At 42.6% G+C, this 27,394-nt stretch overlaps 3 protein-coding genes and 1 long non-coding RNA gene across 5 annotated transcripts in view; 2 read left to right on the forward strand and 2 right to left on the reverse strand.

Annotated features, from left to right (window-relative positions):
* The first annotated feature begins 350 nt into the window (after positions 1-350).
* Positions 351-13,882, forward strand: LOC104359712 (granulocyte-macrophage colony-stimulating factor receptor subunit alpha). The gene is made up of 11 exons (XM_032996573.2): positions 351-462; positions 634-770; positions 1,766-1,886; positions 3,469-3,598; positions 3,691-3,866; positions 4,324-4,463; positions 7,230-7,268; positions 8,213-8,342; positions 8,992-9,085; positions 9,727-9,808; positions 12,476-13,882. The coding sequence occupies exons 1-11, from the start codon at positions 375-377 to the stop codon at positions 12,542-12,544; spliced, it is 1,206 nt and encodes a 401-aa protein (XP_032852464.1). The 5' UTR covers positions 351-374; the 3' UTR covers positions 12,545-13,882.
* Positions 13,883-15,243: 1,361 nt separating this feature from the next.
* On the reverse strand, positions 15,244-19,126 carry SLC25A6 (solute carrier family 25 member 6). The gene is made up of 4 exons (XM_042788352.1): positions 18,936-19,126; positions 17,295-17,781; positions 16,393-16,533; positions 15,244-15,902 (listed from the first exon to the last, which is right to left on the reverse strand). Exons 1-4 carry the CDS (start codon positions 19,044-19,046, stop codon positions 15,745-15,747), a joined length of 897 nt encoding a protein of 298 aa, XP_042644286.1. The 5' UTR covers positions 19,047-19,126; the 3' UTR covers positions 15,244-15,744.
* Positions 19,127-19,297: 171 nt separating this feature from the next.
* On the forward strand, positions 19,298-21,129 carry LOC116962552. The gene is made up of 3 exons (XR_004407646.2): positions 19,298-19,475; positions 19,650-19,880; positions 20,173-21,129. It is a non-coding gene; the product is annotated as an uncharacterized LOC116962552 (long non-coding RNA).
* Positions 21,130-21,133: 4 nt separating this feature from the next.
* ASMTL (acetylserotonin O-methyltransferase like) overlaps positions 21,134-27,394 on the reverse strand; it is a 31,218-nt gene continuing 24,957 nt past the window's right edge. Inside the window, exon 13 of one of the 2 annotated variants that reach the window (XM_032996575.2) lies at positions 21,134-21,778. In XM_032996575.2, the coding sequence (XP_032852466.2) occupies positions 21,564-21,778 (215 nt within the window). In that variant the 3' untranslated portion in view covers positions 21,134-21,563. Of the gene's footprint in view, positions 21,779-25,441; positions 26,632-27,394 lie in introns of those variants that run through there. The other variant, XM_032996574.2, reaches the window with a different exon arrangement.

Below are 27,394 nucleotides of genomic sequence, written 5' to 3' on the forward strand. Positions count from 1 at the left end.
AATCCTAGATCATGGTCTCTGCACCAACTACAGTGAGTGTATGCATCATGCACTGAATATGAGTGTATCATAATGAGAGTCTGGGGCCTCTCTATCTCAAACCACTACGTTGTAAAAGACAGTAGTGAGCTTATTCAGTTCTTTCAAAGAAGAGGTACCTGTCAGATGTCCTGAAGTACACCCTCTTCTTGACTTTTATTAAAAATTTTCTCTAGGGTTAAATTGGATGACATCTTTGACTCTTGTCATAAAAAAAAAAAAAAAAAAAAAAAAAAGAAGTTTGTAGAAACCAAAGTACACTTTGGCATAATTTTACCTTTTTTTTTTTTTTTTTTTTTTTGAAGGTCTCATTGCCTCTTTCCAGAGAAGAAAAGATGTTTGATACTCTTGGACTCATCTGCATGATTTGGTGGTATATGATGCTATTTCATCCCTTGCATGCTGACATCCAGTGTACGAGGTGTAAGTATGTTTTTGCAGATATAACCTGAGAAACGGGGTTTAATGCTTCATTTATCAGAGATATTTGTAATTAATCTGGCAATTGTCATTTTAGGCCTGATGGATACTATCCTCTGCATTCGACAGTAACAATAGCGTATCTTTACTGAACTTATTCTATAGCACTTGCAGCAGAGGCACGAGAATCACCTATTAGAAATGTGAAAATGAATTGGAGAAAAATGGAATTGTCCTGGGAGAGCAGCCAGAATTTCTCTAAGTACAAATGTACCATCATGGACAGGGACATGGAATTTATAGTTAAAGAGGTAAACTTGCTATTTATTGATATAAATAATTTACCTTTTATCTGTTTCACTTACTTTGAAAAAGCTAATCAGTTGCAGGTAAAATCTGATCAGTGACTGTTTGCAGTCTACAGCTTGATCTGTCTGGGGCTGTGGAAATTTGTCACCAATGCCAGGGTGCATTTGCTGCAGGAGGAGCATCCTGTCCATACCACAGAACTGAAGTTCTGGCCCCAAAATGGAAAGGAGGCGGTGCTCCAAACTGTACCTACGTTGAATCATGAATAGGGAGGTAGCTTCTGAAAAAGGGGGCTGTGAGACTAAGTGACACTCCTAGAAAATTTAGAGAGACAGAGCCAGAGACTCTTCCAATACAAAAATGAACTCCCCAAACTCTGCCATGGATTTTCATTATTTCACGTTTTTCACTTGTTTCCCAGTAAATTGGAACATGCCTGTAGCACAGGTTATGTTGTAAGCCAACATTATCCAAAGAGAAGACTAGGAAGCTGGACAGAGAGATACAGATGGCTTATTTGGCCTAGCAAAGCAGATACCTTAGAAATATATATTACAAAAACACATCCCGTCTTTATTGAAGATTATGAATATAACGCCACAGACACCTTTCTGACCCCTGCAGAGGTCTGATGAGGACTTCTATTTTGCCTAGCCCTTTGATTAAATTCCATTGTGGTTCCTCTCTTTATTAACCATCTTAAATAATGCCACTAGGGTCCTATTAGCCTTCTCTAATATTTGCACACTAGTGTAGCATCCAACTCCTGAGCTGCAAAGCTTTTTGTGTAGTTATGCTTTTGATCACTCAGCTCCACTCTACATCATCCTCAAGTGGTGAAGGAGGGAGTTAGCTCTTGAGCCTAAAACACATACATATACAAGCAAGATTTTTGGCCCTAAAAATTGAGTCGCTGAGTTGCACTTCCATAGCTAGCATCACCTAGCACCAGCAGAGGAAAAAACAAGAAATAAAACATCAACATGTTCCTTTTCAGGTGAATATTTCACTGTGCAGGTTTCCAGTGAAACAATACGTGCCTCTGCACAAAGGGTTATTCTTTACCATTGAAGTGCCAGACACGAACATCTCAGAAAACTGCATCTTTATCCCTGGAGGTAATGTCTATGGTTTCGGTAAGGTTTTCTCCATTTGCAGTCTTTTAAAGGTAAACATTGCCTTAGAAAGAAATTCCTTATGTGGTAGGTAACTATTAAAAATTATTTTTTGTAAATCTGATAAAGTTATTTGCTCTGTAATGAATGTTTCCACAATTCTGCAAGACATGAATTACTACAAATTGTATAAGCAATTGCATTATTCTCTTTCATCCTAGGGCTCCAAAATGCCACTAAATTATAGTGGTTTAAGGGTTAAGGTTCAAATAACCGTCCTGGATGTTACAAAATAAGACGTTAGCACACTTTTCTTTATTAAATGCTTTTTTGGTAGGCTGTTGGTGAGTTTTCAGGAGCCAGACCACAGAGCTAGCTAAAGGCACAGTCTGGAGATCAGTGAAACCCATAAAACGGGAGGAGGAGAGGAAAGGGAATGCCGGTGATAAGCAGCTAGGGGCAAATGGAATGTGCACACTCACACGCACACATGCGTGGGTTCCCTCAGCTGCCCTGCACCCACGGAGCTGGGGCAACTACTTACAAAGATATCCTGAGCCTGCCGCACTTGGGAGTTAATAAAAGTGGGATTTAGGCAGATCCTAGGTTCATAATTCCAAACCTGCAGCTTTTACGGCACGTTTTCCCCTTCCTTCTCCACTCCGAGTTCTCATCCAGTAAAACAGCCCAGTCACCAGTGCTCCTGCAGCTCTGTGTAACCGGGGTATTTCAGACTTGGCAGAGGTGATGAGATCAGCAGCTCGTTAATATCTGGGCAGAGAAAGTACTCCCTACTCACCTCTTCCCAGGGACTTGACAGAGGAAACACTCTCTGGGTAACCCAGAAAATACAAGCCAGGGCACTCTGCCTCTTAAAACCTCTTGCTTTTGGTGTTCCTCCTCAGCTGGCCCTAACTTCCAAGCATGCAGGTTCCCCAGCGGCTTCTCCCCTGCTTCCACAAGAGTGCCCTCAATTGGGCACTGGAGGCAGTAGCAGAGGAAGCCTCCACCATTTTGCTGAAGTTGGGGCATGCCACAAGAAGCAGCAGAAAATTGAGTGAAGGAGAAGAGAGCAGGAGGCTGAGCATGCCTGCAGAGCCCAGCCACAGGGGCGCTTCCAAAGAAATTAGGTTCCCACTTCAGTGTCCTCCAGAAAAGGAAGAGATCAAGTCGCTGTCACCCACAACAGGGTGGAAAGATCTAGCTATTTGATCAGAGGGCAGCAAAAAAGCCCAACCTTACTTTTAAAAGTCGCAGCTTTTAAAATGCTGTGTGTAAACACTTCAGGAGTGGATTCCTGGGCATTAATTGCAAAAGGAGGAATACTTCTCTCTGTAGCACCGAGGATGGTGTTAAAAGGCATCGTGCCTTCCTTTACCTGTGTGGATGTTCTATTCCTTCCCAGGTTTCACAGTTCAGAGGCAGTCAAAATAGGGTGAGAGTCTGTCTCTCAGCTGTCATTCCTAACCCAAGCAATAGCCAGCTGAAGTTGCAGGTGTCTAACATATCTAGGTGTGTGCCAAGATCCTCCAGCTTGGAGCAGACACACAATTTTTCCTCATCACAGATATTTCTGTGTTTGCAGGCATGAATGGGTCAGCCATTGAAAACTTCTCCTGTGTGATTTATAACATTTCCCTCATGAAGTGCTCTTGGCAGGCAGGCAGGGATGCTCCAGGAGATACCCAATATTTTCTCTACTGGAAGAACTCAAGGTAAGTAGGTCTGCTTGAGTCGAGGGAAGTCTGAATTCTCATTCAACACATCATACTGCTCACGTTTCACTAAAATACCTTGCTATATACAGAGATGGTGATGTGATGGAATGTGAGCTTTACATTAAAGATGAAAATGGAAGAAACATGGGATGTAGATTCCAAAATGTGACAATAGAGCTTGAAAAAGCTTACTTCCTGGTGAACGGGTCTAGCAAAGAAACACCGATCCAGTTCTATGATGAGTATGTTGAACTGTATCAAATTGGTAAGTGAAAATTTTTATTTTATTGCTGTTTTATAAAATGGAGTGGGGAATTTTTCTCTGAAGAGAAAAGAAGAATGAAACAATGTCTGTAGCCATTGCAGGATCCTGCACTGCAGGACAGACTTTGCTTCTGATAGCTGACAGAATAGTTCCAAAAATTAACTAAAACAAGCAAAGGCAGAGGCAGCCTGAAATAACTTCTCAGAGAAGTGGTGTGAATATATCCATGGAATCCAAGTGATGAAATGCAATGGTTAGACTTTCAAGGCCACCTTTCTGATGAGCTAACTTTGCCATCCCTTAATTCCACACCTCTCTGAGAGCCACAAGAGCTACATGTCCTAAAACCAGAGGAGGGCTCAACTTCCAAATTAAAACTTCGTTAGTTAAATATATGGGTACCTATGTGTGAACGAAGTGTTTATGCTCCTACATTCATTATTTTATTTCTTTCCAGAAACACTCACTCCTCCATTAAATGTCACTGTCAATTGTACCAGAGATTCAGCAGGTTGCATAATTACATGGCAACCACCTCTTACAAGTCATGTGGAAAATACAGAGTGTTTTCAGTATGAAATTAGCATACAAAATAAGGTAAAAACAATTTCTTTAACTGCATTTGGCACCATAACTACATACACACATATATATAACACAGAAACGTATGTTTCCTTTATTTAATAACTCCTCTCTCATAAGCTGTGATGTTCTCCTGATTCAGCTCTGCTGGTCTTACATCCCACCACTCGTGACCTTGTTTCAAACTAATCAGAAGTGAAAAGCAGAAAAGCAGAGGAGAGCAGGGAACCATTATGAGGGGTCTCTGTCCAAATTCTGGGAGAGCACCTGAGATGGTGTCCTGCACGAGCGCTTCTCACGCTCTTCTCCAGGCCCCTCACGCCCGCCCTGCTTCCCAGGGCACCTCAACCTTCGGCCACCTTGACGGCATTTTGCAGATGCTGGAAAGCTCCCAGACGCCCCTCAATTTCAACACGCGGGACTGTTTTTCCCCCCTCAGCCTCCCCACCTTTCCTCGACCATCCTCTCCCGCTCTCTGTCGACTTTTGGCAGCCTTCCCTCAGATGTCATCCTTCCCCTGGAGCCTGGCTGAGCCAACCCGACCCCCGCCTGTCTACAGTGTCCGCCAAAACCTCTGTTTTGAAACCAGTGCTGAAATAGAAGCCACTCTTTTGAAAAATCAGATACCAGCAACTCACGGGAAAGTTCACACAGGCCTGGGGTAGACATCTGCCATGGATGCATTTGATTTTCAGTCACTGTCAACTCCCTCTGCAGTCAGATGGGGTGTTACCCATCTCCTTCCACAGACAAATCACGTTCCTAAAGTGCTTCCTTCTTTCTGCTGGCTATAAGAGAGGAACCTAAAAGGCCTATCTCAGATGTAAACATGTATGCATGTACTGAAAGTGAGTCGTCTCCCACGCTATAGGCAGAGCACTGCCAACTTACCGTAGTGACCACAGGAAAAGCGTAGGACAACACAGTGTGCGCTTTACCACGGCTGGGGTACGGCTGGTTTCCACCAAGCACGACTGGGCAGAGAGGCTGAAGTGACAAATCCTCCTCCACGGATCTCAGTGCCTAAAACATCTGGTCTCAGCACCCCTAAAGACAAACGGCAGGAAAATTCTTTGAGCCCAGGAGTTTGACAAGGATGCAAGGAACAGCACTCTGTCTCCCCTTTCCTGGGATATCCGTTTTACCATTACGTGATTTCCACGCATGGATGACATCCATGACAAATTAGTGCTCCCTACCTACCCCATTTCCCAGCCACAGCTCAGAAGCTTACCATAGTGGTAATTCCTCAGGCATTTGTAAAACAAGAGTATTATGGGAAAGATCAGCTGAGGGTTAAACATAAATATATAACTGCAATAAAGCAATACATCATTAAAACTCAATAATTCATTCCAAACAAGGCCTGCATCTTGCAGGCTCTTTGGATCGTTGGGATTTTGTGTCTTGCATGCATGAATAATATCTACCTTGGTGGCTATTTCAAGGAGCAATTTCAGTACATATAGCTTTTGAAATGGCTGGTATCACTTAGCAATAAGATCTTGTGTGAAATACTTAGAACATTTTTACATCAAGATATAGGTTACAGCACATGACTTAAGCAATATTATCACAACACATTATCAAATGCAATACTATCAAATACACATTGCTGCTTCTTTCCCGTGCTGCAATCAGAATGGGTGGGGTTCAGTAGATTCCTACATTTGGGTGTGGAATTCATCTCACGTAGTAAGACACCTTAACGTAGGTGTCTGTGAAGCAGCACGGATATCCCATAATAGTCGATGTCCACCCAGGGCTTCGTGCAGCCGAGCAGTAGGTGCCTCATTCCCCCGAAGGTGCTACAGGTACCGAAGGTATCAGAGGTACCCACATGGAGATGGCAGATGTAACTCACACCTTTCAGGAGGGGCCACCAGAGGTAAAGGTAGCTGAAACGGCACCGCACACCTAAAACTGAATTTAACTGATTTTCACCTTCCCCATTCACAGCACAGGCTGATGCCTCCTACCGTGTCCTGAGCTGACAGAGCTCAGCTGACCACCAGGAACGGGGAAATGCTAGTCTGCTCTATGATGCAACACACACAGCGGGTGTATTTGCTGAAATGAGACATTCTGGTCAATAACATCCTTCTGACATTACATGTGATAGACGTTTCCAGCACCCCAGCTTTTCAGTGTTCTCTGCGATCCTTGCAAAATCCACTGCTGTTGATTTTCTTCACTCGTTTTTTAACCTATCCTTTTTTCAAAGTTTTCAGGTTCTTTGATCCAGGTCAATGTTCAATTCCAGCTAATTAAACTTTGGTTGTATGGGATGTGTAAATAGCTCTTCACAGTACTTCGAGGAAAGCCCCCGAGTATGGATCACTCAGATATCTAACAGAGGCTTTAACTGGAAGAAGGGTGAATTTGCTGTTCACATGAAATTTCTGCCCCATGTTACCAGAGTATTGTGAAAACACAGCTTCCACATCTGTGTTTGGAGGATGATTTGATTGCTTGCATAATTTGAATATACTTCTGCTGGATGAGAATGCACAGTGTAAATATGCCCTTAGAGGTAAATGCAGCTTCTCACAACCACTGATAGATAATTAATGTTTCCTTCCTTTTCTAAAATGAAGTGGAGGAAGGCAAAACTCAGAATGAAGTGCTATATTATGGGACATTACTAGAGCAGAATATCCGATTGATTTTTCAGTTTCACTTATGATCCTTATAAGCAAGAATACGAGAACAAAAGAGGGAGAAACATTTGATTACTTGACAAGAAAGTAATAAAAATCAAGATTTGTCTTTGGTTTGCAGGATGAGCCCAAAGAAGAGAAAAAGGATCCTCCTGTAAGAGTAAGTATCCTTGTCACATACAGATTTGTGCTTTTCACACTTAAGCGTATAGAACCATTACATAAAATATACTTACTTCTAGAACTACAGTCCTTGTATCAATATAGCAATGAAAATTCAGGAAATATATTCCCGTGGTAACTTTATGTGTAAACTTAATATGTCCCTTTTGGATGGAGTAGCTTACACTAGGCAGAATCCTCTATGCATTTCACAAAACTTCCTACTTTTCGTTTATGGCACAAATAGATTTTGCTTAAGACAGATGTGACATTTTGGTTAAGAAAAACTGGAAACATTCTCTTTCTCATATCTGTTGGTGGAAAAATACCACTGTAGTTCAGGACAGCTAGACAGAGGGAATGCCGAGATCTTCAAAATCTGTGGAAGTTAATGCACACTGTCAGTCTTCCCCTGACACGAGTGGTCCTCTCAGCCCTGGAAGCACCTTAAGGTTTAGCAGATTCCAGACTTTGTATAACGTATCATGAGGCCAGATGATACATATCTGTGTTGGTTTGCCTCAAAAAACATTAAGTCTGTTTAGGAAAGACAGACACCATCCAGGGAATATTTGCATGATTAATCCCCGTAAAGATTGCGAGGTGAATTTACAGGGTGCTTCTCCCGTTTCAGCTTTCCATCTTTCTGTTTTTTTTAGGAACCATAAACAAGGACAGGAAAAAAAAGTGCCCTTAAAGCATAATAAAACAAACTAAAGAGCCAGTAAAGTTCAAAATCCAACTTTAAACTTCAAAAAACGGATTCAGTGGCAGGATGAACTGATTTATCATGGGTTTAAATTTGGAGAGAAGAACATTTAACTAGTACATACCTAAAAAATCATACAAGTTAGTTTTTTACAGAAACTGTATCAGGAAATTAATCCCCAAATTCTATTCGCCTATGGGGTGAAACGCACAGTCTGCTTGCTTTGGTTTTAGGTAAGGAGCAACAGATATGAATTCCAAAATTACAATGAGAAAAAAAAATACATCCTGAAAATCAGAGCACGCGGAAAATACTGTCTCATAAGCTCAAACTGGGGGGAATGGAGTGAACCCATTGAATTTGGTAAGACTGATTTTTTTTTTTTTTTTTTCCCCCCCTCAGTATTGCCATGTTTGCCACCCTTTCTCCCCCACATTCACAAACAGGAATAAAATCTTAATTCTTACCCAATGACACAGAAGGAACTGGTTGGAAATTATTAATGTGGAAGAAAAGCTCCAGTACTATGGCAACAGAGGCTGATACCAATCTTTGATTAGTTGGGATTTGTGAAAGCAACAGTTACTCAGATTCCAGGGCTACAGGAACAGGCTGAGATAGATCCAGTCCTGTTTTGGGTCAAAAGCGCTGAGGATGCCTTTTAGTTCTTTGAGTTTTTGCCGTGAATATACTCCCCTTTCTTCCACATCTTCCTTTTCACCCTTTCCCCACACTCTTTTCACAGTTCCACCACTTTTGCTCTATTATTCACTCTGTGATCCTTCTTCTTTTCTGGATTATTTTTTTTTTTTTTAATTCTCTACCTTTTAAATGCTTGAAATGGTTTAAAATGCATCAAGTGTACCTGTACTTTTTGTCAAGGTTCTGTAAGAGGTCAAATTAAAGTCCTTCAGATCATTGCAAAAATTAGGTGAAATTTGCATTCCTTACTGACAGTCACAAAGATAGCATTTTGGCATGCTAAGATATTTCTCTCTCTTGGATGTTTCAGGTCGAGGGAAAGATTACTTTATTTTTGTGATTTTATTCCTGATAGCAGTTGGAACAATCTCAGTGACACTGCTCCCATACTGTCTTTTCAAGAGGTAAATCAAACTTATTGATGTAGAAACTATTAATGAAGTACTATTTCTATGAAACACATTCCTCCTGTCTCCTACTTTCCTACCAACAAACTTAAATAATCTGATTATCAGTGTCATGAAGTATTATTACCAGCGTCGTTGGGGATGGCACTTTAGCATGCAAAATCACAGGTGAAAAAGGGTGAAAGGATGTTAAAGTGATTGATTCCACCAGATCCTGCAAAAACATTTCTGTTCTTACTTTTAAGCATTTAACATCCACTTTACTTTGAAGCCACTGGCTTCATACAGTACCAGACAAAAAGGAATCAGGACAAACGAACACGTCATTATTTTGACAAAACTTCTCACCTAGTGGTGGAAGAAAGTTATGACGTGATTTATTGAAAGTCATTGCTGAATAAAGCACTTACTGTGACTCTTGTCACAAAATAAATTTTAGTTTCTGAAATGATACATGTAATAACAGTTACCCATCGGTCTACACTCAAAATATTTTACTGCTCACTTAGTGATTTGTAGACCAGTAGGTATTTAATATTGAAAGTGAAAAATTGTCCTTGAGGTACAACACAAAATGTTTGTGTCAGTTATATTACCATTATTTTTAAATTCTTCACAATCCTAATTTCCACCCAAAGGTATTGCAGTTTGAAGAACATATTTTCTCCCATACCTCAACCGAGAGACAAATTTAATGCATCAACAGATGAAGATATCCAGGTACGCTTTCTTTTCAATTCAGTCAAATGTGCGAACTATAAACTACAATAGGCCAAGACAAGAAGAATCGGCATATAACGATGAGTGTTAAATTTGGTCCATTAAAACCTCATTTGCTCTCCTGCAAAGTATGCTGTTTTGAAACTAGAAAAGCTCTATGCCAGTGCTGAGACCAGTGATTATCCTGTATGTATTTGCAGCCATATTTTAAGACCAGAGTTATCACTTTTACTGACACTGGTAATTTCTGCGTGTACCAGTTTTGCTAGGTTGCTGTTCATACTTTAAAAATAACCTAAGTGAGGAAGTATTTCCAAGTATCAACGATCACAATACAATGTGAATATATATTTTTTTAAGTCTGACCTATACCCATGTAAAAATCCCGTTGCGTTGAATCTTGAAAACCAACAGGGCTGGAAAATCTCAACAGCTTAATTAGCCTTCCTCTTTGCTTCAGCACAGGAACAGCTATGAGAGTTTTGATGTTTTATGCAAACTGCGTTTGACCTGCATTCCACAGCATCTTTATGCAGTGTATTCTAACGTTTAATTACCCTTGCATTTAGAAAGCTTTTTTAATAGCCTCTTTTACTGCTCTTAAAATCAAATACCTCTTATCCTTATTCATGTTTACAGTATCTTCCACACTTGCACAACTGTAAACAGCAATTAACTCTTCCAGTCTTTCTTCACATGGCAGGACAACCAGGCTTCAAGCTATTCATGTGTCTCTTCTAATTTGTCCATTTGAACAGCGGTTTGTATAGTGTCTGCACAGTGAGGGAACGCTTTGTATCAGCTGGCTAAAGCAGAGATGCACTTTAAGTCAATAAATCAGGCCAGTTGTTTATTGCCTACATTTCAGTGGGCCACACCAATGAGGCTTTCAAAAATGACACAGAAATTTTCCTTCAATCTTTTACAAAGGAGCCTCAAAGCTATTACTACTAAAACTCTCTAGTCTTGGTAACTATATACCAGCACATTGTCCTGACTTGTCTTTGGTCCTATCATCTTTGGCTTTAATAGAAAGCAGGTGGCACTTTAACTCGGTTGAGTTTCCTCATACACCTGAAGTCCTAAAAAGCGGATATCTCACTTCGTATCAGTCTGCCAGAGCTAAGGCTACAGAGCAGCAGCAGTCCATAGCCCGTCATATTATTAAACAGCAATTGCTAGTGAAGTCACAAGCAGTCCTTTAAAAATTGCGGACCCTCCAATTGCTTGCTTTGACTAAGCTTGAAGGGCTTCCAAATTCCTGTGTGCGGGTACTATCACAGCCACTCAAACCACTCGGCTGCAACCCGGCAGACTTCGCAAGTGGTGGCACGGGCAGCACCTTACCAGCAATAACTGTCAGAGCTCAAGCGAAGCCCTCGGCCCACCTTGCCTCATACCTGCCAACAGTCACCGTGAAGATAAATCTGTCAGTCTCTGACGTGCCTGAACAGTTTCTAGACTCTGCCTATTTTAATCTAGTCTTAAAGCCTGGTTTTATTTTGCCTCTCCTGTCCCTACGCAGCTATATTTAACACTGATTGAATGCTGTCATCCTTCCAAGCAGGTAATAAAGCACAAAGAGGTTCTCAGGAGAGCTTTTCTCCTCCGCTGGACTATCTCTTCCTGCCATTTAGTGCTAAGATATTTACGACTTATTTTGAAACCTGTACTGGCCTTTGCTAATCCCATCTTTTTAAAGCTTTCATTTCTTCATTTTGTCCCTACCCAGCAACTTTTCACGTTTTCTCCTTATTTGTCCTGTTTCACAATACAACTTTTCCTCAGCTCACTGAAAAACCTGATCTACAACCTCAGCCTTTCTGCACTGAGTTTGCACTTGTATCCTTAACTCATGTCAAAGAACTGCCAGTTTTCCTATTTGCTGTGGCTAAGATCCCACAAACCAATTCACTCAGGGCATCAGACACCTTGCATTCCTCTAATCCATTTTATTTTACTCATCTTCCTTCACTTTTTGGTCATTCCTCACCCTCACTTTTAACATTTTTCCTCTTTTCCTCCATTAAATATATTCCAAGAACCTATAAGACATGCTGTGTGCAGATGTGTGGTTTACCTCAGAGACTGGCCGAGTAGCACAAAACACCACGACCACGAAGCCCTGCAGGGTTTGTCAATCCCACAGATTTCCTAGACAAAATTCCCCACCAAAACATCCTGGTTTGATGTTCTGTGACAGACCCCCAGTGACAGCAAGCTTGCTTTCCCCCCCAGTACTATCCTGTCAATATTATAAGCTTCAAGTCCTGTATCAGTACTATGATCTTACCCAGCCACTTCCACTCCCCTAGAACTTTAGGTTAACCAATGTAAACACACGATAGCAATAAAGTGTAGTTAATGCCTACTTACGGAAAACTCCATCAATACTTATGAATAAATCTCTTCTACCATCTCAGTTAAGGTTGTCCAGCATTTCAACCTACTTTTATTCTTTTTCCTTCCGCTGACAAATAGCCAGTACATGTTAAAACAGTCCTTGAATGTCCTGCAAACTGTTTTCTCCCGCTTTGCAGACATTGGTCTATTAAAATAGGAAGACGGGGTGACTTTGGTTCTGGTGTATCTGATGTTTAGAAATGTTCTCTGGTCAACAGTGACTCTGCGACTTACCTCACGTTACAGAATTTTCTTTCTCTTTAGGCAGAATACGTAAATCTACCAAAAAAGAGTTGTACTGAGGAGATAACTATGGTTGAAGAGATGACCTAACTTTCCAAAAAGACACACTTGGATTCCCCAACATGAAAGGAAACCATGGATCTTCCTGACAAGTAGTTCAAACCACACTAGAAATTAATATAATCACCTGTAAAACTATTTGTCCCATCAAAATCCACCTAAAACGGAGCAGGGGAAAGAAGTGGAGAAAATTAGTAAAATTTGTTCTTTTCCCTTTGTTGGGAGACACAGCACCCGGTAGCTAAGCTTTTCTGCAAATGCCTACTGTGAAGACTTGCTTAAACCTTGCTGAGATTTTCTTCACAAGACAAAGCTCCTCATCAAAAACAAATAAACTTGCTATTTCCCATCTTCACTGTTATGAGGCTTCTTTCCTCTGAATTTCATTTCCTATAGGACAAGAGGACTCATTAAGAATGCCGGAGTAGTTAATTTTCCCAGCTTATAATTTTTATATATTTTCTGAACCTAAATAGAATAACTTGCTATTTAAAATTGCCCTTCAACCTTGCAACCAGCAATACCAAACTGTCATAATATATTCAATAAATTTTATGCAAAACAGAAAACTGGAAATGACATTTGCCAAAAGTAACTTAATGCTGAGCTGCCAGTCAGCTATTTCATGAGCTCGGTATTTCCAATGCAAATGTGAACCTCTACAATACGGAATTAAGTCACAGATATTAAATCATAAAAAAAAACCACAAAAACCAAAAAACACTAACAGTTGTGAGAATTGGAATAAAATCTGTAATCAGATTTAATAACTGGATTTTAAATGTAAAGATCTCCTCATACCAATGCATTTTCTTTATTCCCTTCAAATACAAGCCCTATTTGCAATGCCTGTTAAAAATAATACACTTCAGATGCCAGAATTTTCTTCCACAAATTCCAGATCTTTTCCTGTTGTTAATTTTTCAAAATAAGTACATTTCAACAAGTGTTTCAATAAGGGAGGAAAAAAAAATGCTGTTTTTTAAAAGTCTCATTTATTGTTTGCCTCATGTTCCCACACTGCATAATCACACATTGAAAATTGCTGCTGCATGACTAAGGGAAGCCATATACTTTAAAAAAAAAAAAAAAATGAACACCAAGTAGTACATGCTGAACGCACAGCATAAGTAAATTGCAGTTCGGCTTAAAAACACACCTACACTTGCATTGATTTGCCTATTTCTTCTGGTGAAAGTCTAGTTCTGGAAGAGAGGGGGTAAATGGAGTGAAAAATGTCCTCTCCCTTTCAGAGGCTGCTCAAGTAATCGTCATGTTTGGTTCTCCTTCACACAGCTTGGGCCATCATACACTCACAGTGAGGTTAGGTGAGGTATCCTATCATCATCTCTACCTTTCAAGCCACTCGTAGGAAATAAACCTAAGCAGTGTGTTGATGTAGACAAAAACTCTCCCCCTGCCCCCTCCAATTCAATATAATTACAACCGAAACAGCAAGTGGATTGGCAAGGTCAACATCAAACGACCTGCCCACACCACGAGGGAGCTACCATTACCAAACGGGATAAAAACACCTGCAGTAGGTACACAAAGTTTGCTACCAGCCTGTGCACAAAGCAGCTGTGTAGTGTACTTACATTCACATTCAGATGTTGAAAGCAGTGCTTGTGCAACAGTGAAAGGAAAAAGGTAAATTATGTTTGAGAGGAAGATAATAATCAGCCAAAGCCAAGTAGTTAATTTAAATACTTCATCTTGAATAGCAACCTCAGAAGGCACACAAAAGAACTCAAAACAGCTCAGTCAGCCTTCAATGACTCATACAGTGACACACTGTTTCCTTCTCAAGATATAGGTAGAGTTCTTCAAAACCGTGACTGGAAGATAAAACACCTGGTTTTCCTTTACTGGTCCCTCTACCACGTCTTTGCAGATTACAAAGTACAAAAGTAAAATTACATACATGTGAAGAACAGCACAGAGGTATTACATTATCTCAGATTGCAGTATGAGAAATGATTCAGTCTGATTTTGGTTTTCTGACAACCCCCAGAACTAAACATCAATCAGTTAATACTGAAGGCTGACCTACCTTGATCTAGATTTTACAGCTACACAGAAGCACACGTAGCCTCTCACACAACCCCATCAACATCACCTCTTGGAATGAACCTCATTTCAGAGTAAGTCACCTTCCACAGAGCTACCGACCACTGCTACAGATCAGGGGCCAAACAGTATCTTGAATGGCACAATCAGCGTTTCCAAATAGCAGCCACAATACAATACATAAATTACTCAGAAATTGAAGGCATTTACCAGGTTCCTGGGTTTTTGCATGAATTCCATGTCGCTTTCTACATCAATTTAAAAAAAGTATTAGTTCATTTTAAGCTGTTTTACCAAGAGCGAGAGTAGTAGTTTTTGACTGTCCTTGGGACTTTGGGTTCTCCTAGCACTACAACAGGAAAAACCCCATATTAAGTCGTATGAAAAGTTGCAAATCACTTTCTATGAATCATGCAAAAAGCCACTTGCAGCAGCCCATCATACACTACCAGGCAAAAAGAATGTGAGTGGTTGCTATTAGTATGACCCATGCTTCCCCCTTCCCCCCAAGTTCTCACATTCAAATTTTTTTTTTTTTTTAAAATCAAGCTTATTCTGTTAGAGTGCAGTGTAAGCAAATCAGAGGAACCATTATCTGAAACAAGTTTTCAAACAAAAGAGGCTTTCCCAAAGCTTTTATGTAATAATTTCAACACAGACAGAGTAAGTATGTTTATTGTTTTACAGCAGAATGCCCCAATTTAAGAACAAAATTGCTAGATGTTCAGCTGTGCAAAATGGTACATAGTGCTTCAGTACAAGTGGAAAAGAACATGATTTGTTAGCAAGTACTTTCAAATACAATTTTATGGTCCTAGAAGATAGGACTTGAAACTGGGGACTGATCCACAGGCAAATTTTTTCTGCCTAAATTGGACCCAGCCACTTTGGACCCAGAATCAACATTACTCATTCCTCACTGCTGGAAAAAAAAAATAAAAACAAAAAACAAAACACCACACTGAATTGCCAGATTCAGTGTCTTCATGCATGTTACTGAGAAATGGATCAGTCCTCTATGTCAGTTTCTAGCCCCATCTACAAGCATCATCTGGCTCCGATAAATAAGACTCACAGGAATTTCTTGAAGGTCAATGGTCCATAATGGTAGTTATTCTACATGATCTGCTCGACTTGATTTCCAATTCTAGTTAGGCTGTTTAAATTACTTTCTTGAATTCATCGTACAGCACAAGCACAAAAGCACCCCCCATGCCTCTGAGGACATTAGACCATGCACCCTTGAAGAACGCCTTTCCTCCCTCATCCCTTGCAATCTTCCGCCAGCAGTCAATTGTTCCAGAGTACATGATATCAGCTGCAGAAAAAGAGCAAAGAGTAATTTAACTCCTATAATTGTATCCAAGATGATTTTAACAATTGCCCTGTCTCACTTCTCTAGCTATTTTGTGATGTCCCAAACCACATTTAAGACTTTAACACAATACTTAGCTTTTAGAAACTAGGCAAGCAGATTTTCTATTGCCTGAACTACTAAGTCACAAAATAAAAATGTTAAGCCTTCTTTTTGGAAATTATACTGTACCCTAATTGGTTTCATTTAATCTTTCAGTGCAAACAGGTAGCCCATCTGCCCACTTCCTGGTCTGTGAAGAAAATTCCTCAGCATAATTCTTGACAAACACCACAAGTCAGGCCCTACTGCATTTCCTCATCTCATTTAAACGTAATATAATGTAAATCAGATTTATGGAACAAGGAACTTAAGGGGTGAGGGATGACCATTAGGAAAAAAGAACTCCATCTTGATAGTACTGCTTAAAGAACGGCACAAATTAACAGCCCACCTCCTTTGCGTCCTGACTGCATCATCATTCTACGCCTCACTGTATCAAAAGGATAGGAGACCACACCAGCCACAGCCGTCACCGTCTGGGCAATCATCCAACTGATAACAATATGAGTATTTCTGGGATCTGGGAGCATGCCTGCAATAAAAGAAGTAGTAATTAGCTTTTTATCTTGCGCATCCTCCTCCCGTTCGCTCACTGTATGACAGCTACTTTACTAGACAAACTACTACGAAACACTATAAAGCTATACTTTGACATTGTAGCAAGACACCTGATAAAACTGAAACATGCTGAAGCAATATAAAAAACATTTAAGGAAATTCAGAGGATATTCTCCTCAGTAATCAAAACAGTTAACATGTAAGCACCAGGATTCTTTTCAGACTGCCATTAGAAAAAAATCTAACTATTCCCTACTCCTTTTAGAAACAAATGCCACTAAACTAAGTCACTGTCCCTGGGAATTACATTAAACTATAAGCTAGTACCGATGACCTCTACGCCCAAATGTCGAGCTTAACAAACAAGTACTTTGTAAAAGCATCGTTCAATCCCATTCTGCTAAACACACTTGAACTGGCTCAATATAACTACAGTAATGCACTGAAGAAAAAAAGAACTTCTTATAATTGTGTATTGGTACCAACATGCTTTGCTGGCACGAGGACAAACTCCTTTAAGTACATAACCAGGAGTACTGGAGAGTAGCCTGCTACTGTCAACACGTGCCTGGGTTTTGCCTTGAACATACAGGGTCACTGATGTGGGCACCAACATCCCCTCCCACCTCCACGCTCACATAGTTACTAGGCAGACATCCTAGATGTCCAAGAACAGACACAAGCAAACAATACATTTCTGAAAACAGGTTTATCAAATCCCCTCTGCAACGTTACCTTTTGCTGTATCATAGATCCCAAAGTAGGCAGCTCTATAGATGATGATGCCTTGGACAGAGACATTGAACCCTTGATATAAGCCACGCAGCCCATCAGACTTGGTAATTTTGACTAGACAGTCCCCAAGACCAGAGAATTCTCTGTCTGCACCAGCTTTTCCGACATCAGCAGCCAAACGGGTTCTTGCAAAATCCAAGGGGTAGACAAAGCAGAGGGAAGTGGCTCCAGCTGCACCACCAGAAGCCAGGTTACCAGCGAAATACCTCCAGAATTGAGTGTGCTTGTCTACACCTCCCAAGAACACCTGCTTATACTTATCCTTGAAGGCAAAGTTGAGAGCTTGAGTTGGGAAGTATCTGATGACATTCGCCAAGTTTCCTCGCCAGAAAGACAGCACTCCTTGCTCCTTTGGAATACGCACTACACAATCGATGATACCCTTGTACTGCTTATCAGCAGCAATTTGTTTACTTGCATGTTGTACCTGCAAATAAAAACATCTATTTGGACCATATGCCTTGACAGGCCTGCACTACAGCTGGGCTTAAGTCTGCTTTTGCTATAAAACAAAAGAGCTGTTAAGCCTGTATGCCCGATGGCAGCTGTGCACAGAGACTAAGCCTCTGATAAACCAGGTGCGATAGCGAACTTCCAAGCAAAAGCTCCTGGGTCTGCCTGAATCTTAAGACTAAGAACTGTCATTGATTGATATTTCAGTGAAGAACAAAGAACCCGAGGATTGACCTAACTCTTTAGAATTAAAAGCCTAGGTTTTACACGCACATAAAACCAGAGGATGCATGTGTAGGAGGAACCACAGACACGCGAGGCCCTGTACCATCCTAAGAACCAGAAAAAGGCTTGGAAGCGCTCCTCAGCTTCCTCAGGGCTCGGGCCTTGCCCAGCTGGGAAGAGCCAGCCGTGAGCAACACGGGCCTGTGCCTACGGGACACGTACGCGGGGACGGGGACCACCCAGCGCCGGGCGCCCTCCCCGAGGGGGGTCCCACGGGCGGAGGGGGCGTCTGGGCGAGCCCCCCTCCCGCCGACACGTTCCCCCGGCCCGCGGGAGCGGCGGCGGCCGCCGTCGTGTCGCCCGTCCCCCCGCCCGGCGAGGCCGCGACCTCCGCGAAGGTCACGCGAGTCACCTTGGGGCGCGGGGCCGCCCCACGCCCCGCCCGCAGGGGGGGGGGGGTCACAGGGGGCCCCGCCCCGCCGGCGGCCCAATGCGCTGCCCGGCCGCGCCGCCGCGGGAAGGTCACGCCAAGATGGCGCCGCCCTGCGCGCTCGGCGCCAGCCCCGGGGACGGGAGGAAGTGACACCCCGGGAGCCGCCCCCTATCGCCCCTCCCTCACGCCCCCCCCCCCCCCCGCCGCAACGCCGCGCCCCGCATAGCGGAACCGGCTTCCCCGCCGCCGCCCACGTGACCCCCCGGCCAGCCACCGCCTCGCGCGCGCCCTTTGTTCCGTGGGGGGTTTGGGGGGGGCGCCCACGGTCCGTCCTTCCTTCAGCCCCACCGGCCAGCGCGGGCGCCCGCGGTGTAAGGTTGGGGGGGGGGGGGGGGGGGGGGGAGAAGGGACAGGCCCCGGCTGCCCGCGCTGCTCCCCGCTCCCGCCGGGCTCGATCCGCGGCCGCTGACCTGAAGCAAGAGCTTGACCCGCTCGATGGGCGCCACCGCGGTCTTGCTGATGGCGGCGGCGACGCCGCCCGCCAGAAAGTCCTTGAGAAAGGAGATGGCCTGGTCCGCCATGTTCGCGCCGCGCCGGAGCCGCCGGGGGGGGAAGAGACGCCGCTGCCGCTCAAGCCGAAAGGGCGGGACCGCCGCCGCGCATCAGCTAAATGCCAGGCCCCGCCGGCCACGCCCCTCGGTCCCCCATTGGCCGCTCCGCCCCGGGGGCGGGGCCTCACCGCCCGGGGCGGGAGGGGCCGGGTCGCCTCAGGGCGGCGGTTACGGCGGGGCGGGGCCACTCCCCCCCCCCCCCCTACTTCCTCCCACTCGTGGCGCCAGTGGCGCAGCGCCGCGTGGGCCCCGCCGCCCGTGAAGGGCGAAGAGGCCTTGTCTCCGCCCCAGCCCGGCCCCCCGGCGGCTCTTCCCACCGCAGCCGGTGTTACCCCGCGAACCGGCCGGACGCCAAGCGGAGCGTGAGGTGGCGGTGGAAGAGCCCCCGGCTTTGGCGGGGTGCGCGGGTTTGGGAGCCGAGGAGCGGAAACGACCGACCCCACGGGGGAGTTCGTGGGGGTGGAAGCGGGCGCGGATTTGGGTGCAGGGGAGCAGATTTGGGGCGCTCGCCACCCTTGAGCGACGCTGACGGGAAGCACACCCCACCCCCCCCCCCCCCCCCCCCCTTTCCAGGTTCTGCTCCCACCCCGCTCCTCCTCGCCAGCGCTTTCTGTCCCCATCACCGAATTGAGCCAAGATAAATGCCAAAGGAAGCAACAGCGGTTTCCTGGAGGGACCGTGGGGAAGCGTGGACACGGCTCTTCTTGTTTGGGCGCTCAAAGTGAAGCTCTTCTGCAGGGTTGCCCGAGCGGGCACGCACGGCAAGGCCTCTGCCCCCTACAAAGACAGGCCTGGTCTCCGTCAGTAATTTCTGCTAATTTTCTTCTGTGCTGAAAGTGAAATCTTACACCTAATGGCCAAACTTCTGTCTGAAATTATTCTCTCTAAAAGCAAGCCTTGAGATTGTTCTAGCTGGAGGGCATTTGTTCATGCGTACCTTTTATTACCGCTCTCACTTTTAATGCATGTTTCCTACAAAAGTAAATAAAACCGAACTTTTTTTTTTTTTTTTTTTTAAATAGATGACTGGTGAACCACAAAGTTGGGGTAGCTGACGTGTCTGTAACCACTGCTTACATACGTGTGTACTTTTCAGGATTTCAAAATGAGAGCATCTGTGAGACAGCACGCCGTGAGAACGGGATGGGCCAGGCATACATAGCCTCTGTCTCTGCTGTGGTACAACAGACTGGATTACACGTCACCATACCTTTTTTCTGCACTTCAAAAATCCAAAGTAAACTGCGTGCCATCTTATATAACAGTACAAAATAATAATAATCCAAATAATAGTACAGTTACAGTGAAGTGACTCCTGTGCCCACACTGGGTTAGGCACATACAGTGTTACAGGACCAGATTTTGGATGTAATTCATGAAAGGCTGTACTGCACGATCTCAGGCAGGCACTTGGACTTTAGTGTGGCATTTTTCGTTTAAAAAAATCTCAGAGCTGAATGTTCGTACTCTCATAGTATAACACAGTGTGTGCAAGGCTGGATTTTTTTTTCCCTAATACAATTTTCTATTGATTAAAAAAAGAGTTTAATACTCTGGGACTCCGAAGTGTTGTCGATTTGAAAAATTAAGGTAAAACGCACATAACTTTTGTGATAGGAAATTGTTCAGTCAATAGTTGGCCTGTCCTGTTCACCTTGGGAGCTCAGATATCTCTGGCTGGAGGAAATTCTTTCCTCATTAGGGCCATGCTTTTCCTTCTGTTCCTGCACCTTTTTTTCTGTTCTTTATCTAATCTCATATTCTAATCTCATGTTCTCCACTTTCATAAGAGCTCACAAATTAAGTAGGGCTAAAAAGGAGGAGGATGTTCTTGAACCAAATGTGGTGCCCCCACATTTCATCTCCAATTATAATCACAGATGAAACTTGCGCATTTATACAACTGCCTTTTTCCAGAAACCTCCTAGAAGGCAGAGGAGTCTGTCTTGACTCTCTTGAGAAGCTGCTGCTTCAGTTCTTGTTTCCAGCCTTGACTACACCATTGCAGTAGCCGTTTCCAGACTTCATAAGAGAATTTTTTTTTTTATTTACAGTAAAGTGTGTAACATAAAATCATATTAAAATGGAGTATTGAAAAGATACCTGCATTGACCTCCTGAAACAGGGGCAAAGCAATGTGTGCTGGTCTGAAAACTAGACAATTCTAATTGTACCAAGTATGAAGAAACTGATTCCTCAGGAATGTGATTGCTGCCATAGGGCTGCTGATACCATTTGTGGTTAGAGACTTGTTTCTGAGAGTACTAGAGGTGCTGTGCAGCCACAGTATCACTGCCATCAAACGATGCCAGAATCTTCTGGTATTTTACTCAAGTTCAAAATAAATCTTTTTAAAAGAAACTTCAGAAAGCTGACATAACATTTCTTGCTTATCATATTGATGGCAAACTGAGAATGTATTTGCATAATTACAGAACATCAAACATGACTAGAGACATGCGGATTTTATTACTAAATCCATTTTTCCTAGGTCTTAATGCAGAGAACGACATCTAACAAATTTCCTGTCAATCCGATTTTGACATTTGTGAATCCATGTTGTTCCAGTAAACCTCGGTATTCAGAGCCGCTTCTCTCCTTTCCCTCTGTCTGCACAAGCATGTTCAAAGACTGCAGCAGAGCTGTGCTCCTGCTCTTCTTCTCATCATCTAATACCATTTCAGCCAGCAAAATCCCACAACCTAATTTAAAAACAGATGCATGCAACAGTACCAACCCATTATCTGGCAAGAGAATTTCTGCTACCATTTTTAAGGGTGCAAATTACAAGACACGGGTGATTTCATTTATCATTTGTAGATTTGCTTTGCTATTAAATGACTAACCCGCTATTAAATGTATAATCCACTCCCCTCGCAAAACCCAGGAAATTCCCTTCCACACTATGGGAGGGAGCACTAACAAGTCAAGTCAGGTCTGTGTTTTCAGGGGAGGAGGGGATGACTTCTGTAGACTTGGCATGAGGGTTATGGAAAACACTTAGACATGAATAGTAGCGGCGTCTCCTTGGGATATATCGCTGCTTCACATTCATATTGAAATAGTGCCAAGCAGACAAAAGGGTGGAAAGCAAGCATTATAAAAGCAGAGAAGAAATCAATGTTGTATATTATTTCCGTAGGAACTGAGGTCTTTGTGGTGGGACTGACCTAGGGATGCAAGCAGAACTTAAATGATCCTGTTTACACACAGCCTCTTCCTCCATCTTCAGACCCGTGAGGGGAAAGTGAAGACAAAAGAGGGTTACTGATAGAACGAGCATTATTTTACTCATTGTCTTTTGGGCTTACATCTTATGTGGTGGTTTCTCTTGGAACAGCGTGGGTAGGAAGCCACCAACTCAGATCAAAATTGCAGCATTTTACAGTGATTTTAGTACTACTATGCGGCATAGCACACGTATCTTTCTGACCCTTAAGATAATCTCAGAGCCATTCCCACCCGTACATCTCAGTCATTTAACAACTGACAAAAAGTAAATTAAACACTGCAGTTTCTTAGAGGAGAGACTGAGATCTGCAGATAAAATTGCTGAGACCTCGCGTGTTAACTATCATGAGTCATGAAAGTCCTTCTGACAGCTTATTAATAAATTCCCTGTTTCTTCCCCGTGTCATCAGCTATTTGACTAAATGCAAGTTCAAGCTCTCTACCCTGCGATGAACATGACACAGGTTTGCTTCACAGAGAAAAAAGATTAGCAAGCATGTCTGAGGTGAGCCTGAACCTACATTATCTGTCCAGTGGGACTCTTCTGCCCTAATTCAGTCATCCATAGATTAGATAGCTATATTTCAGCCAGCCCTCTTAAATATGCTTTATCCACTATGAAACGTGTAATCACTTCTCTTAGGAAAACCAGGAAATTCACAGATAAGTGAGATGAATCATCCACTGAAAAATCCATGTTTTTCTACTGATTAGGGAGCTCCAGGTGACTAGATGGTCTGAATGCCTAATGTTAGGAAACCTAAAGTTAGGGTGATGAAGCCCATTTGTTATGATTCAGTGGTTTCTATTCCCCTTTCCATCTGATTCTCCTGTGTCTTCAACAGAATGATCTGGGAATTGCAGTTCCTGGTTATACAGCAAAAGTTGCTAGGCAGAGCTAATGCAGGACTCTAAGTCACCACTATATTACTGCTTTGGAAGACGGTGTCCAAATTCTGTACACTCTAAAAGGAGGACACAAATAAAATGGTCATTGTACCTTGCCATGGAAAGTTATCTGGGACATGCAGATAATATCAGGGTAATCTGAAAAAATATACCCAGAAAGTACAAACAATGTGGGAAGAACACCTTCAAAAATTAAACACAGTAAATTAAGTTAGTACAGGGAAAAAAAATCTCTCTACAGTTAATGAAGACTTACTAATGTAACTGAAATTTCTTCGTGAGAGAGACTGAAACAACTAACTTCCAGCCCTTTCAGAAAGGATACGCTGATAAAGAATTTTTGGCCGTGGTTTTATAGAAGATAAAAATTAATGGTTGCAACAATCTTTTCTGAATTAGAAAGTAATTTAATCCAATTATCACTGTTCAGCAAGGACACCATTTCCAGCCAAAAGATGGGGGGAAAGTAAAGTTCCAGCCCTCCAAAAACTTTTTTAAAAAACAAACCAAAACCCCACATTAAATACTTCCACGATCCAGGAGTTGGCGAACACATCCAAAACTGAACTGAGAGTGCACACAGAGGGTCTTAGTCGTTAAAAAAGCTTCCCAAGCTTTTGTGCTGGGCGGTTCAGATGACATACTACCCTTCACGTCTGTCCCATTACCTTTTGAGGCACAAGTACTGTTAATAGCTGTAACAAGGTCAAAAATTGATGTGAAAATGATTGAGCTAGCACAGCCAACCAAGCTGTGTCTCTTACAAACTTCTTTTTCTATCTTCCTCAAGGATTCTTATCTCAGCGTTCAGTGAGCAAGTGCTGAAGTTCTTGTTTCTATTATTGATCTATCATGCTGTTAACCCCCACAATTATCCACCTCAAAAAACTGTCTTCTGTGCATCACATTTCCTCTGAACTGCTGTTAAGACAGAATGTGGGTAAAAGACAGCATCCTCAAGAAGGCATAGCTGAATGCCACTTCCTAAGGAGCAACACACTTACAGATGTTACTGACAGAAATTCATTTGGATTTTAAAACTTAGCCCCATCATTCTTCATGTCTTCATTAGTGAACTGGCCCAAGTTTTCCTCAGTTATGCCTATTGCTTAGGAAGTCTTTTCAGTGTAACGTCAGTAAATCCATCCCTTCTCCCAGCCAGCAAAAGATACCAGCTTTCTCCAGAGCAACTGAAAAACTCAATTTGGACATTAATGAGGGATGATAAGTTTATCATTTCTCAGGTGAGTGGGCTACGACAAATATTAGCGAGCAGCTTAGGCTGAGAGGGACCACAGGAGCTCTGTAGTCCAACTGCCTGCTCAAAGCAGGGCAGCTCTAGTCAGCTCAGCTGTGCAGGGCTTTGTTCTCAGATCTTGAAAGCTCCAAGGACCACATTCCACAACCTCTGGGCAACCTGCTCAAATGCTTAATGATCCTGAGAGTGCAAAGCCACAGTGTTACCACAGACACTGTGCCCAAGGGACTAATGCTCAGCCTCCGTAGAGTGTTACGCTTTAATCACAGAGTACGTTGAGGCTGTGTGGTAGCCAAGCACATTCTAGTCAAATTTTACAGCCAAACACCTAGTACTTAGAGGCACAGTTTTAAAGTCTATGACAGTTACAGATGTACCAACTTTAGTGTTGAAATCTTCCAATTCAAGCAGCTTACAGCTGCTTAAAGAACAACGTTACGAACTTTATGAATAACTACTAGAAACACCTGACTGCTAGAATGAGTCTCTCTCAAAAATACAAACCTGGTAAGGATAATGTCAATCTTCACGTCAATATAGAAAAGAAACATTTTGTATTTATTCAGTTACTGAATATTGTGCCGTATCTCTTCAAATGTCTGTACAGATGAGATCAGTCAAATTTCCATTCATAAAAACCTACCAAGAATTAAAAACCCCAGTGTGATAAAAGTCTGATATTTCACTGATTTTGTGCAGCTGAAATGCTCTGTAGTAAGCACGTTTCTCATGATGAATTGAATCACTGTGGCACTTCTGCTTTACCCAGCACTCACAGAGCAAAGTAACCTCTGATTAAGTAACATCAGAGTCCACCATGCAGATGCAGCTCTTGATCTTGCTCATCAACTCTTTAATTTTCTGCAGTCAGTTAATCAGCATAGGCACAGCCTCTTTTGCCCTGTCTTACTGGAATTATTGATGTACAAGTGTGACCAGCAAGAAACTCACAACTGATAAAGAAAGCTAGTTTGAAAATGCAACTTTAATCCTCAGGAAGACTTCTACTACAGAGTAGACTTTAAATAGAAAAAAATAAATACCAATGAAGTAGCAGGAAAAAAAAAACATTAGTGACAAATTACTTCAGAAGATGAGATACATTACGTGTTTCTATAATTAAAGACTGGAACATGAAGAAACTTCTATTTTTAATTTTTGTAAGAGAATTTATACATAGATCCCAAAACTCATCCCAAGTAACGAGACAGAAAGCATCTATGGCCATTTAACCACATTCAGAAAAAAACAAAACTGACAGGAACAGATAGGAACAGCTCTCAACAGCAGCCTGTATGGGTTCATGCTGTGGCTAGAGGTCAGAGGCTGCTGAAGTTTCTCTGTGACATTATAGCTGCTGTAGGAACATGTTTGAGCTTCGTCCTATTTTCACTTTTGCCTGAAGAAAAAGTGCTTTAAAAAAGGGTATCCTTGAGATATTTTTTTCAGTAAAGCCCCACAGAAAGGTGAAAAAGAGGAATGGCACCCCCACATTCAGACAGATGGTACAGTATTCCTTTTCCTTTTTTCATTTCTGATAAAAATGAGTAGTAACTACTGAATAAACTGCAGAGTGAGAATTCTTTTTAAGGTCCAAGAAAAATAAGGTATTACTGTGGCTCATAAAAGACTGTAGTTTTAACTTGGCATGCTATACAGCTACGTCAAGTCTAAGCTTAATACGGTCTGTAAACTAGCCAGAAGAACTGGACATGAAGGTATTTAATACACAGCAGTTTTGGCCTGCCCCAGGCACTTTTTAAATGCTTAGAACTCACTCCTGCAGAAGCTGCAATCCAACTTTTATTCAAGGCCTGTAACAGTTATGCTCAGATAAAGGGTCAAAATGATCCTAAACTGACAATATGTGCTGGTTGATGATGTGTATATGGCACAAGTGTTATAAAAACTGAGCATCCCAGTTTCCTTGTGGGCCACACTAGGGTGGCAGATTCCTCTTGAAGCACAAAACAGCATCTAATAAGTTTCCTGTGATCTTAAGTTGTACATTTGTGAATCCATATTTCTCCAGCAGCTGTTTATATTCTGAGCCACTTCTCTGTTTGCCTTCAGTCATACTGAGGGACTGTAGTACAGCTCTAGGAGGGTCAATCTTCTGTTCATCAAGCACAATTTCTGCCACTAGCAAGGCACTTCCTGCATTTCCAAAACAATTAAAAGTGGTTCAGTAAAGCATTTCCAGTTCCAAGCTTTTAGTGCTTTGTTCAGAAACAATCACAGAGGTCCCTCAGACTAGTGTTTTAATGGTCCTCAGTGGAAACCAGGAACAGAACTTTACTTTTAGTTATCTCTTCCTGAAAGCAACCGTTTAACTGTTGAAAGGAAGGAGTTTAGAGCACGGTCTCCACTTTACTGAAGTTTAGATCACTTCCTGACTACGCTCTTAAACTCAGTCTTCTTTCCATCTGATCCAAGCAACTCCTGTAAGCATCTGTCATACCCCAATCTTTGCATAAGAAGATTAAGACGGTCACCCACTCTTTTCTTTTAATTTATAAACAGGATTATGCTTTATGGCCTAGTCTAATTTTGAATGTTCTCATATGAAACAAACTTCACAGCTACAGTTAATCCTGTTGGATTAAGGAATCAGTTGATATTAGCAGTCAGGCTTTTCTGCTTTTAGTCTTCTCCTTTGATCTTTAATACTGCCCAAATACGAGTCAACAGTGTGCCCTGGCAGCCAAAAGGGCCAGCTGTGTCCTGAGGTGCATCAAGCACAGCACAGCTAGCTGGTAAAGGGAGGTGATTGTCCCACCCTACAGTGCACTGGTGCAGCCCCACCTTGAGCACTGCATGCCATTCTGGGCACCTCAATGTTAAGAAGGACATCAAACTGTTAGAGTGTGTCCTGGGAAGGGTGACCAAGATGGTGAGAGGCCTCAAGGGCAAGACTTAC

Source organism: Tyto alba, unplaced genomic scaffold (assembly GCF_018691265.1).
Source record: "Tyto alba isolate M040663 unplaced genomic scaffold, T.alba_DEE_v4.0 Super-Scaffold_14, whole genome shotgun sequence".
NCBI classification, from domain to species: Eukaryota; Metazoa; Chordata; class Aves; order Strigiformes; family Tytonidae; genus Tyto; species Tyto alba.